This window comes from Cyprinodon tularosa, unplaced genomic scaffold (assembly GCF_016077235.1).
Source record: "Cyprinodon tularosa strain WSP-4 unplaced genomic scaffold, ASM1607723v1 ctg40, whole genome shotgun sequence".
NCBI lineage: Eukaryota > Metazoa > Chordata > Actinopteri > Cyprinodontiformes > Cyprinodontidae > Cyprinodon > Cyprinodon tularosa.
The window spans coordinates 2821475-2834590 of NW_024039119.1; the positions used below are offsets into that span (position 1 = coordinate 2821475).

The following is a 13116-nucleotide window of genomic DNA, read 5'->3' on the forward strand; positions in this document are numbered from 1 at the left end:
CATACAATACCTTTAGGTAAAAACATGTGAAGATGGGTTATTTTAACTTGAGTTTGGGTACTCTACCCATCTCTGATTATAATAAAAATATTTATACTGTATGTTTTTCTGTACAGGGACCAAGCCAGGGGGGCAGGACTAGTTCCTCAAGGGCCCCTGTTGGCCCCTGTCTGAAACCGCCAAAAACAGTTAGCAACCCTAACCTTTTCCCACACAGTTTCTCTTTAGTGCATTTTCACCACTTTTCCATTTGCCACAAGATATTTCAGATCATCAAGTACATATAATTACCAGAGAACATAACGCAACATGAATATTAAGATTCCCATATTTTAATTTATGGGGATGCATCGCTTGTTTCGCTTGTTTTTGAAACACCATTCTGCATAAGCTAAAAAAAAAGTCCTAACCTTGAGGTAACCTGTAGGCCTCTGGTCAGATTAGTGTGTCTATTTCTGTCCTCCCCCTCGTTGGTACCATCTTTGTTAGTGGGTTTCTTTCATTAGACCAAACTATATGGAAATAAACACCGATTGGGAACCTAAAATGTGACACACAGACAAAGAAAATAAAGAAAAGGAAACATTTTACTTGTTGTTTTATTGACATTAAAGGGTGTTTTGTAGCTGGTCTGTAGTGGCTCTGTGGTTTCCTCTCTAGTACTTCTCCTTTAAGCACAGAAACCCCCCCTCGGCCATGACGCGAGGACTAAAACCTGCTGCCTGCCTCTCCGCTGGAAACTGAAGTGTGATTGTCGATGCTGTGGGTGTCCGACTTTCTCTGTCATTTTCTATTTTCTCTGAGCTTTCGCTCGTCTTTAAATTCGTCTTTTAGGTTTCCTGTTTTTTAAAAGTGAAACAAACCTATATAGGTGACTTAGGATATGTTTTAAAAAACTTCTTTCTGGGGTTTTCTTTTTTTTTTTTTTTTTTTTTTTTTAGAAACCGATGGAAGGCGGACACCGAGATGGAGAAGCTTACCGATAGCTCACTGGTTAGCCGAGAAGCATAGCTCGCGGATAGACTCCAGCTAGCATGCTAACAACTGTCTAATTTAGCTTTTATTGGCTAACAGGGAGGCTTCTTTTACTGACACCAGAATTATTCTCGTTTGTCTTGTTTTTTTAATTTTTATTTTATCGTGTTCGGTTTGTGAGGGGACAGGGAAGCCAGGAAGACTCGATTATCTGGTCAAAAAAAGGAGAACGGCGCGGCTTTTTGTCGAGAAGCGGCGGCTAGGTGATCTTACTAGCTCTGTCAACCAGACTGGACATTATGCTGTCTAACGCTCAGAACCAGCCACTGTTTCCCATCCCGGCGGGCCAGCAGAACCCCACGGGCCAGTTCCACGCCAGACCCCACCTACAGATCCATAAGAACGCCATAACGGACGAATACAAGATAACCGGCCAGGTGTTGGGACTTGGGATCAATGGCAAGGTGGTGGAAATATTCCAGAGGAAGACCGGAGATAAATATGCTTTAAAGGTGAGCCACAGCGGTCAGACGAGCCAAGGTGTCTCGGTACACTAGAAATAAGTAACAACTTCTTAAATTAAGTGTATTTATCCTTAATTTGTGTAGGTAAATAAGATGATTTGCCAATGAAATGAGTACTTTTACTCGTAAAATAAGATAATTAGATAATATGCACTTGAAATAAAACAATGAAATTGCGTTTTTTTATTTTAAGTTTACTTTGTCTTGTTCCATTGGTAAAATGTATCTTTTACCTCCTCAATCTAAGAACAAATGCACTTATTTTAAGAAAAATAAGTGACTTGTTTTTTCAGTTTACCACTTTGGACAGGCATATAAATAATGTGAAGGTTGCAGCCACACTTTATGTTTCGGTGTTTTAACTGCTTAAGTCCAATTATTAAGTGTATTTCAAGTTAAGCTCCTCAATTTAGATTTTTTTACTGCTTTGATTGCTACCTAATTTATATAAAGCAGAATCACAATCTTCATAGTTTGTTTTTCCATAAGGTCTTAAAAGGCAACATCTGGACTCAAAATATCTATATTTTCTGAATGAGACCTTCCTGTAATTTAATGATGACTTAGATTTTTGAGTTCCCTTATTCGTTGTTTGCTGTGATTTTGTTTTCAGTCATCTGAAGCTCTGGCTTTGCCTTATTGTTTCATAAAACCACAAGCTTAATGATGCGGGTTGGGGGGGCAGCTCCTGTTGAAAGGAATTTATTTGATAGATATTAAGCCTTAAACACAAACATGTGAGACAATGGTGCCGCTCAAACTGGGTTAATGGCTTAAAATTTAATTAAAACCGATAGAGCAGGGGGAACCCATTAAAAATCAGCAGGGTCCGAATAAAGAAAATCAACAACCAGTAAAGGTCTGAAGACATTTTTAATTATAATCTGTTATTTTAAACATGATTTAACATTGAAATATAATGAAGTGTTTATGCATCCATGTTATACATTGACTTTTAAGTAATATAAAATAAACATATTTTACATTTTAAAAAGAACAGCAATCGTTCAGTTTGGTATAAAGACAATTTCCTAATTCACATATTTTATAAAACACCTGAACTGACCTTTGTTGTAATTTTTTTCTTTCTTTTTTCTGGCTTAATGAGAGCAGTGGGCTTTATGCTGCCCTGCAAGCCTTCAAACCTAGGTTTTAATGGAGACAAAGCCAATCTCAAGCACTTATCAAGGTGCTCATTTTGAGCCTGGATCCATATTTATTGTTGATTCTGTTCATGGTGTAGAATCCTGCTTCACAGCAGCAGGTTGAGCCAAACATCCTCTAAATGTGCAGGGTCATCTTTGAGCACCATTTCACTTTTCTTTCACCAGTTTACCGCAGTTCTTCCAGCAGTCCACACTTTATCTGCTCTCTTCTTCTCATCATCTTCTCCTTCTTTCCCATCGCCCGGCTTGTACAGGTTTGCCTGCTGTGTCTAAAAGCAGCAGCAGCAGCAACCCAGACTGACAGCAGCTCATTGGATAATTTGGATCATGTGTAGCCTGGTGCTGGACACTCTGGAGGGCTTTACTGTATTAACAGGAGGAGCAGCCAAGTGAAGTTTAGACGCATGTGGTAATTTATAAATGTTAGGGTTAGGTCCGGATTAGCCAACAGGTGGGTCCGGACCACTGTCCACTAATCAGTAACCTCTGCGATAGACTGTTGTTACCAGCCATCAGGCGGTGGACATCTGAAACCTAAATGTTTAAAGAAAAGATACAATAGATGGACTTTAAAGAATAAATTTTTAACACCTTATGGTCACTTAAGTAATAAATAAATAATAAAAAAAAGTCTCTCAGTTGAACTCAAACATTGAATATTATTGAGCAAGCATTCAAAATGTTTTTTTGTTTTTTTTTGCTTTGCGGTTAAACATATATAAGTGGATCAGAGGCCACATCAAATAGTCAGAGATGTTTACGGGAGCTGTGCAAGGGCTTTGTGGATGCTTTTAACAAGCTGGGTTTCTTGGCCTGTCCTTGTGCTTTTGTTTTATTTTATTATTTCACATCAGGACGGCTTTTTGAAGAGGGTATGTTTGCCTCCCTGTGCAGAAGGTATTAAAGTAATAGAGAAATCATATTTAAATGTCAGATCATTGTGGCTTAAACATGTATATAAATGTACTCTTTATCTGACTATATTATCCCAAAAATTAGAAAATTTCTATTTAAAAAAAAAATCCTCTCTTAAAATCTGTGTTTTTTTTAATCTGCAGGCCATATGCAGGCCAATCATATATCAACGGTCATCTATCAATCAAACTTTTTCGGTCATGGCATCTTGATTCATATGTCACAGCTAATCTATAAATCCTACAACTTTAAGCACTATATTTGCTATCATTGAGTCTGAAAAGGAAAAGGAATCCTTGAGATGCACTCTTTCTCAGTAAATACCATGTAACATATTTATTAATTGAGGGAAAACTTGAAAATGAGAGATTCAGCAAATAACATAAAATTGGAAATGATTATGCTATTCAAGAATTGGAGAGGAAAAAAGTTTTCTGATTGGTCTAATTTCTGCCTAAGTTACTTACCCACACAGCAGGTAGGGTTACTGTCCTGTACACCAGAGAAAGCTGAGATATATATATATATATATATATATATATATATATATATATATATATATATATATATATTAGTGCTGTCAAACTATTAAAAATTTTAATCGCATATTATCAACAGTTAACTCGAGATTAATCGCATATTTTATCATTTTATTTATTTTATTTGGCCATTTAAAAATGCAATCGTGCAATAATGTAAAAAACACATGCTTATACAAATTTTTTTTTATTAGCATAATTTTTCAAGCACTTTTAAGAAACTACAATAAAAATATCCTGGTTTAAATTCTAAATTTTAAATTAGGCGTTATGCTTCCATCAAAACTTTACAAAACTACAGAACAGTAAACATTACTTCAAAGTACTCCGTAAGCTTAAGTTTTTTTCTCAAACATAGGACAAAAATAAAGTGCACATTCCGTTATGAAATACAGACTTAATTAAAATGAAATGAATTTACTCACAAAAATAATAAATAAATCAGACGAAATTACAATAACTGGGCTTTGCAGTCATCTCAGCAACATAACGTTTTACATGTAGAACATTTTCAAAATGCTTTAATATTCCTTTGGTCTGAACAGGAAGTGCAGCAGCAGCGCAGTCCACATGACTTTGTTCATTTCTTTGTCTTGTTGGCACTAAGCCAGTGAGACGCTCGTTTCTTCTGGACAACATAGACAGACGACTTGGGTTTTGTCAAGGGAACCTTCTGGCATAACTTAAAAAAGAAACGTATCATTCAGGATACCTTGTCTGCTGGCCATTTTTGCCCATTCAAAGCACGGGTCTGTTATGCTGCGGACTCTCCCGCAAACTTAGCGTTCCTGAAGCTACGGAAAGCGCTGAGGGTAAAACAAACAGTACAGAGAGCGCTGCGGAAAAATAAAGAACACAAGCGAACGGTGCGTTTGTTTTGATGCGCGATTAACGTGCGTTAAAAAAAATGTCGGCGTTATAGTCTAAAGCAGTTAACGCGTTAATAACGCTTTAAAACTGACAGCCCTTATATATATATATATATATATATATATATATATATATATATATATATATATATATATACTAGGGATGGGACGATTTATGAAAACCGTCAGAATCGTTCGGTTCGACTGTCTCGGTTCGGTTCGCGTGTGTTTCGTTCGGTTCATGCGCTGCTCCTTTTTCTCATAGAGGAAGCGATTACACTCCAGAGCAGAAGGTGGCGGTACTGCGACCAAAGCCAACCGCCAGTAGTAAACAAGAAGAAAAAGAAGCGAAGCAGCTTAGCCGGGTGTAGCAGGGGAAAAAAATCAGTTGTTGTGGAGAATTGTGTCAGACTGGCGAGTGGGAAAGAACAGGAGTTGGAAGACGCGCCAGCAGCACTTTATAGGTCTGCTGTATGGGAGCGTTTTTGCATTTAGAGTGACCTACTATGACGGCGGAAAGAAAGTTGTGGAACAGTGTGCAAGCATTGTGCAACACGTTTTGTATATGCTAACAGCAACATGTCATGCTAACCCCGAAATCCCACATACTCCGTCAGTAACCCCCGCTCCGCCCCGCTGCGCTCCAGACCGGCTGCTCAAAGCAAAGCTACAGCCTCCACTGTGGCTTCGTCTGCTCCCCTCTGAGTCCCTTGGAGATGTTAGAGAGCATGCGCCAGATGATTAAATTCAAAGCAGCAAAACATACGGAAATGATCCAGGGTTTTTGCGGATCATTTAAAATAATTACAATCCATTATTTTTTGGGGTATTTTTTCATTAATTTCATAAATTTTTATGGGATTTCGGTGTAACAATCAACATGTATCGAATCGAACCGAAAACCGTGACCAGAAACCGTGAATCGAACCGAACCGTGGATTTTATATATATATATTTTATATATATATATTAAAAAAAGGAAATTTGTACTCGATCTCATTGGTGTGTGTGTTGTAGGGTAAAATTAAAAACAAAGCGCAGCACAGAGAAATTTTCCTCATGTCTTATGATCAATATGGGGCTGAAAACTGAGCCTGGTTCTACTGGAGGTTTTTGCCTGTTTTAAGGGAGTTTTTCCTTTCCACTGTCGCTACAAGCATGCTTAGTGTGAGGGATTGCCTTTGAGTCAAATAATCGATGCAATCAACTGGTTTTCCTCAGATGGAAAACTTTGAACCAATCTGAATGTATGATCTGGTGAACTGTAAAGTGCCTTGAGATGACATGTGTTGTGAATTGGTAATATAGAAATAAACTGAATTGAATTGAAATTTTATTCAGATAAATTATTGTATCTGGTTAAAACGGTTATGCTTAAAAATCTATGAATTCAAAATTTAAAAAGCATGCAAACGTGTTGATTATAATGAGCATTTGTTCTTCAATCCCTACAGCATCATTGCGTTTAAAAAACCCCTTTTAAAGCTTTACCTGTGTCTGCTCCAAACCTAAATGTGCGACAGACTCGGATCAGAGTATATTTACTCAGTAACTTTCAGCATATTTGTCTTGAAATGCTCTGAACTTCCATACCAATGCGTTTTTGGACCATGTTTTTTTCGCCCACACTGTTTACATTTGATCACTGCTGCACTTTATGGAATAGAAATGTTCATTTCACACACTATGTATACAAAATGACAAAAATTGTCTTAAGTAATTAACCTGACTCAGGATAATCCAGCTTTCTGCAATCAAAAATCATCTGTGGGGATGTATCTCCGAATCTATTCAGAGTTCTCACTTATTCCGCTTTATAAAATTAGGCCAACGTGGTCAACGATGGACTGCCACTGCATGCTGTTGAAATGTGATGTTGGTGTTAGAGAAACTCATCATGCTGGACTTTCCATATCCACTCAGTAGAGAGCTGGTTATCCTCCTGCAGCCGTGTGTCGCAGTGAGCTTGTCACAGATATTTTTGATTTATCCCCAGTTTTGAAGCATGTTCTGCACTATGTTATTCCATGCCACAACACAAGAGGGCCAATCAGGAACTAGCTGTGGGTCTAGATATGGCAGAGGCGGTGAGGAAGTGGGGGTGAGTTTGTGCGACAACGGAGGGACATGAGGGTAAATAATAGAGGGGATCCAGGTGAAAAAACGGTCCCAGGTGCATTCTCGCACACCTCACTGTTCTAGCTGGTCCCTCTTTATGAGTCATTTTCCACAATGGTGGTCATACAAACAAAACAAGCTGCTAAGGTACCAAACAGGAAATGCGCATAGTGTAGAGCGGATGTAGATTTGACCAATCAGAGGCCTCCTGTCTGCAGTCACCTACAATTTGGGAGAGGTGCAGCAGAGTGTCTGGGGAAGGGGCGGGGACATATTTTATGTTCATTGCGACACACGCAGACCACCTGGTTTCTGAGTATAAATCAGCCTTAGAAAGGAGTGTGTGGAAAGGAAACGCCATAGGAGAGGGGTTCTGCTGTGTCATGTTTACACTGAATATCAGTACCATTCTAAAACTGATTAGGAATTGCTTCTGAACTGGTTTCACCCAAGTTCACACCGAAATGTTCTCTCTTGTTTGGTGAGCGGCACGATCGCTGTGTAAATTGTGTCTCCTTAATGTAATCTATAGCTTGAACTTAAAGGGATAGTTCGGTATTTTTGACATGAATCTGTATGGCATCCCCATCACCAGTGGCATGCAATCACACTGACTTACCCCTGGCAGCGTCCTGTGAGCAGAGTTATCGTCCAGTTTTGGTCAAGCCGAAAGTAGTCCGGCAGGTTTTTAGGACCAGCGAAATAAAACTTTTCTCTTCCCAAAACATTATGTGTTCAAAAGAGTGATATTTTTGCATCCCAAAAACGTTGTAGTGGAAAAAGTCACACGTCGTTATCAATTGATAACCAATTGATTGAAACTCTGCTCACAGGACGCTGCCAGGGGTAAGTCAGTGTGATTGCATGCCACTGGTGATGGGGATGCCATACAGATTCATGTCAAAAATACCGAACTATCCCTTTAAACGGATGTCAGGCTTTAGCGGGACACTGCTTTACTGAGTGCAACGCCTGAAGATCACTTTCTGTCCTGGTCAATGATTAATGAAAGGCAAGCTTCTCTACAGAGCAACAAACACACACAGCAGATGGATGCATGCCCACCTCTGGTAAAGAAATATTAGCATGAATTTACTATTTCTGGGATGCACTGAGAAGTGGAGTGTAACATTTGCTTTATAATAAATAAATCTGACTGCTGATTTAGAGGTTGTGTCATTAGAGGGCCGCATATTTGGGTTGATTGCGTAACCGGAGGCGATGGGAGGCTTTCTGATCCGAAAGTCTCCTTCAAATGCGTCCATCTCCCACTCCCCCCAGATTCGTAGAATGTGGCAGTCGAGGCAGATTGTTCAAAATCAAGCAGCAATGGCAAAAACTGTGATCAAAGTCTGATATACAGGTGCTGGTCATAAAATTAGAATATCATGAAAAAGTAGATTGATTTCAGTAATTCCATTTAAAAAGTGAAACTTGTATATTATATTCATACATTACATACAAACTCATATATTTCAGATGTTTATTTTGTTTAATTTTGATGATTACAAATGACAACAAATGAAAATCTCAAATTCATCATATCAGAAAATTAGAATATTGTGAAAAGGTTCAAAATTGATGGCCCCTGGTGCCACACTCTAATCAGCTAATTAACTCAAACCACCTGCAAAAGCCTTTAAATGGTCTTTCAGTCTAGTTCTATAGGCTACACAATCATGGGGAAGACTGCTGACTTGACAGTTGTCCAAAAGACGACCATCGACACCTTGCACAAGGAGGGCAAGACACAAAAGGTCATCGCTAAAGAGTCTGGCTGTTCACAGAGCTCAGTGTCCAAGCACATTAATAGAGAGGCGAAGGGAAGGAAAAGATGTGGTCGAAAAAAGTGTACAAGCAAGAGAGATAACCGCACCCTGGAGAGGATTGTGAAACAAAACCCTTTCAAAAATGTGGGGGAGATTCACAAAGAGTGGACTGCAGCTGGAGGGAGTGCTTCAAGAACCACCACACACAGACGTATGAAAGACATGGGTTTCTGCTGTCGCATTCCTTGTGTCAAGCCACTCTTGAACCACAGACAGCGTCAGAAGCGTCTTGCCTGGGCTAAAGAGAAACAGGACTGGACCGCTGGTGAGTGGTCCAAAGTCATGTTCTCTGATGAAAGTAAATTTTGCATTTCCTTTGGAAATCAAGGTCCCAGAGTCTGGAGGAAAAGAAGAGAGGCACTTCATCCACGTTGCTTGAAGTCCAGTGTAAAGTTTCCACAGTCAGTGATGGTTTGGGGTGCCATGTCATCTGCTGGTGTTGGTCCATTGTGTTTTCTGAGGTCCAGGGTCAACGCAGCCACATACCAGGAAGTTTTAGAGCACTTCATGCTTCCTGCAGCTGACCAACTTTTTGGAGATGCAGATTTCATTTTCCAACAGGACTTGGCACCTGCACACAGTGCCAAAGCTACCAGTACCTGGTTGAAGGACCATGGTATCCCTGTTCTTAATTGGCCAGCAAACTCTCCTGACCTTAACCCCATAGAAAATCTATGGAGTATTGTGAAGAAGAAGATGCAATACACCAGACCCAACAATTCAGAAGAGCTAAAAGCCACTATTAGAGCAACCTGGGCTATCATAACACCTGAGCAGTGCCACAGACTGATCGACTCCATGCCACGCCGCATTGCTGCAGTAATACAGGCCAAAGGAGGCCCAACTAAATACTGAGTGCTGTACATGCTCATACTTTTCATGTTCATACTTTTCAGTTGGCCAACATTTCTATAAATCCTTTGTTTTTATTGGTCTTCAGTAATATTCTAATTTTCTGATATGATGAATTTGAGATTTTCATTTGTTGTCATTTGTAATCATCAAAATTAAACAAAATAAACATCTGAAATATATGAGTTTGTATGTAATGTATGAATATAATATACAAGTTTCACTTTTTAAATGGAATTACTGAAATCAATCTACTTTTTCATGATATTCTAATTTTATGACCAGCACCTGTATTGTACTTTCTCTGATTTAAAAAGACAATAAAATATATTTAGGTAAGATTATAGCTGTCAAACTCGAACATCTGGTCAGTTTATCAAGAAAAGGGTAAACCCAGTAGTCATTTTTGATTAAATCTCTGAATTAAGTCTCTCACCTGTTTTGGTCCTGTCAGTACACCAGGCTTCTATGGAAAGGTGTGTATATATATATATATATATATATATAGAACTTTATTTTAAGGATGTTTTATATAGAATAAAAAAAAAAAGAACTTTCTGACCATTTCTTCTTATGTAATCCTTTGCTACTCTTGGCCAAGTTTTATATCCTAAAATGTAAAATTATTATGGTTAAACCCTGATGTTTCTCTTTTTTAAAGCAAGCACCAACTTATTTTTCTACATTGTCCTCCTCCAATAACAAAAAGGCTGCTTAAAACTTTATCTTTATGCTCTGAATTCAAAGTATTTATTTAACCCCTTTACATGCGTAGCTTTGCTTAATTACTATTACTGTTTTTACTTTTATTCAGTTATTTTTTAATTATTTTTGATCGAACCCCTGGCAATTGTTCACTGGATATTGTACTTTTTTCTTTTTGTATTATGATTTTCTGATAAAGTAAAAAAAAAAATGAAAAGTTACATTTTAAAAAGGTCTGACACTGCCTGGGTTGGTTCCTTCCCTCTCAGAGACGAGGCCTGATTTCATCACCGAGGCGATGTAAATCACAGATATAATTTAGTCAGATGAAATTTAAGAGGTCTGTTTGGTTTTATTTGTTACTGGAAATTGGTTTGGCAGAAATGAAAGTTAATCTTCACCAACCTACTAAGGCTACTGCAGTTCCTCAAGGATGTAAAAAAAAAAAAAAAAAAAGCAAATGTTCAGTCTTCAGAGCTCTATGCTTGATCGTTTTGTTAATTGATTGGCTAATTTGTCAGTTGAGTAATTAAGTCAGATAGCAAAAGATGCCTAATTGTAGATGTTTTGTTATGGTATTTAAAGTCGTAGGGAAGCGGCTGTTCCAACTGTCGCATTTACTAATTCTCCCCGAGTGGTGAACAACTTTACACGAGTGAATAAAGTCAACATGATTGGTCGATTTTTTTTAAGAGGGCGGGATTGTTGTGGCGGAAGGTTTGCAAGCATGTTTGATTGTGGCCGTTTTCTCAGAAGCATCTTGCTAACCTGTTACTCTGATTGAGTTTTCTTTGACTAAAAGTCATCTTCTTGATCTATACTGTAGTTAACCTTCATTTAATTACTAAATTATTTAACAATTATTTCAATGATAGATTAATTTAAATTATTGTTTTAACTTAGAACAAGGTCTAAAACCTGATAATCAACAGTGTAACTCATGCATGTTTTATAATGCAAATCTGCATTGTGTTTTAAGTTGATTTTTGTTTAAAATTAAACATGTTTGAAGAAATAGAAATCACTGAATGGCTTAACGCAAGAAGCAAAATGTTTCTTTAAACTCCTCCCTCCAGGCTTTAGATATGTTTTCTCAATGTTATTTACTTCAGCATGCCTCTGTGAAAGAATGGTTTACCTGACCTTTTATTTTTTACATTTTTCTCTTAGCCATTATATATTGTTTAGTTTGAAGTTTGTAGGATTCAAAAAGTAAAATCCCAAGTCTTGACTATTTGAAATGCAACTCTAATAAACAACTTTCGTAAATAAAAAAAAAGCAAACAAAACATTGCAAGTTGTACTTTTAATTTGTATTATTTATTATTATCATCCTTTCTAAAAGTGAAAAATGCAGTTTTTAGTATTTGAATCGTACACGGATCAAAAAGCACAATTTCTATCTTTCATTTGGTGCATTTATTCAATTTATTCACTATGGAAGGTTCAAAGGGTGAATAATATGCAACTGAAACAATTTTCCTTAAAACTATTCTTAAGATATATATATATATATATATATATATATATATATATATATATATATATATATATATATATATATATATATATATATATATATATATATATATATATATTTTTTTTTTTTTACAAAAAGTTTTACAAAAAAATGTAGATTGAAGCGTTTCACCATGAAACTACAGGTTGATCAGTGAAACATATGAAACTGTATATTAGATTTTTTTAAAGATGGCTTTCTGTGTTGCTGGAGCAACAGATGTAGGATGTTTTGATGCAGAGGTAGTTATCCTACAATCAAAAATGTAAAAGTTGAGCTCCTTCCTTCATCTCTTGTAAATGAGCAAAGTGGTAGAAAACTTGTTCAGCTACTATTCAAAAAGTGTTTATTTCTAATTTAAGTTTTTTTTCCCTCTTATTAAACATTTAGGCTGCTTTTTTTCCTTCATAGAAAATTGTCAGAGTGTAAAGAACTTTTTAAATATTTATAAAACCTGTTTTATCTAGTTTGAATTATTCTATTACTGTTGAAACTGTAGACATGAGGTGTATTCATAGATACCTATAAGGTTTTAAATTAAAAGGTTTCGAAGAATCTGAACGGGGGGAAAAGTAGAATTTGGAAAACTAGAATAAAACTTTAGAGCCTGACTGTAGATAAACATTTTAAGGTTAAATAATGAGCTAAATATGGATTGTTTTTTGTTTGCGATGTAGTTAAATCTTATATCTTGTGTATTAGGTTCGGTTTACACTCCATTTTGTATTTCTCAGACATAGTTTTATTCCAGTTGTCACGGAATAACTCAGTCTTTGAATAAGGCTTTTCTTTTGCCAGTATTACTTTGAACTTTTTCCATTTCTTAGATTTACTAAACACAATTTTCCATCATGCTCTGAATGATGAACTGTTTATGTAGTCGGTTGGATCTATCCCCTATTATTGGCAGAACTGGTGCATTTGATGACCTGAATTTGCCCATTTAGATTTAATATTTTATGCTCTTATAATGCATCAGGCCCAATATAAACCATCTCTTAAAGATCAATAGCTTTTACTTTGACATCCTACGTGCTTCTTGTGTTGATGGTCTGCCCTCAAAGTGCCCTATAAACATTTTTAGTGTTCTGAAGAAATTGGCAAT

General features: G+C 36.9%; 1 protein-coding gene across 1 annotated transcript in view; it reads left to right on the forward strand.

Annotated features, from left to right (window-relative positions):
- Positions 1–726: 726 nt before the first annotated feature.
- Positions 727–13116, forward strand: part of mapkapk2a (MAPK activated protein kinase 2a) — a 63853-nt gene continuing 51463 nt past the window's right edge. The window contains exon 1 of the mRNA XM_038298097.1: positions 727–1487. Coding sequence (XP_038154025.1) covers positions 1275–1487 — 213 coding nt within the window. The 5' untranslated portion in view covers positions 727–1274. The remainder of the gene's footprint in view (positions 1488–13116) is intronic.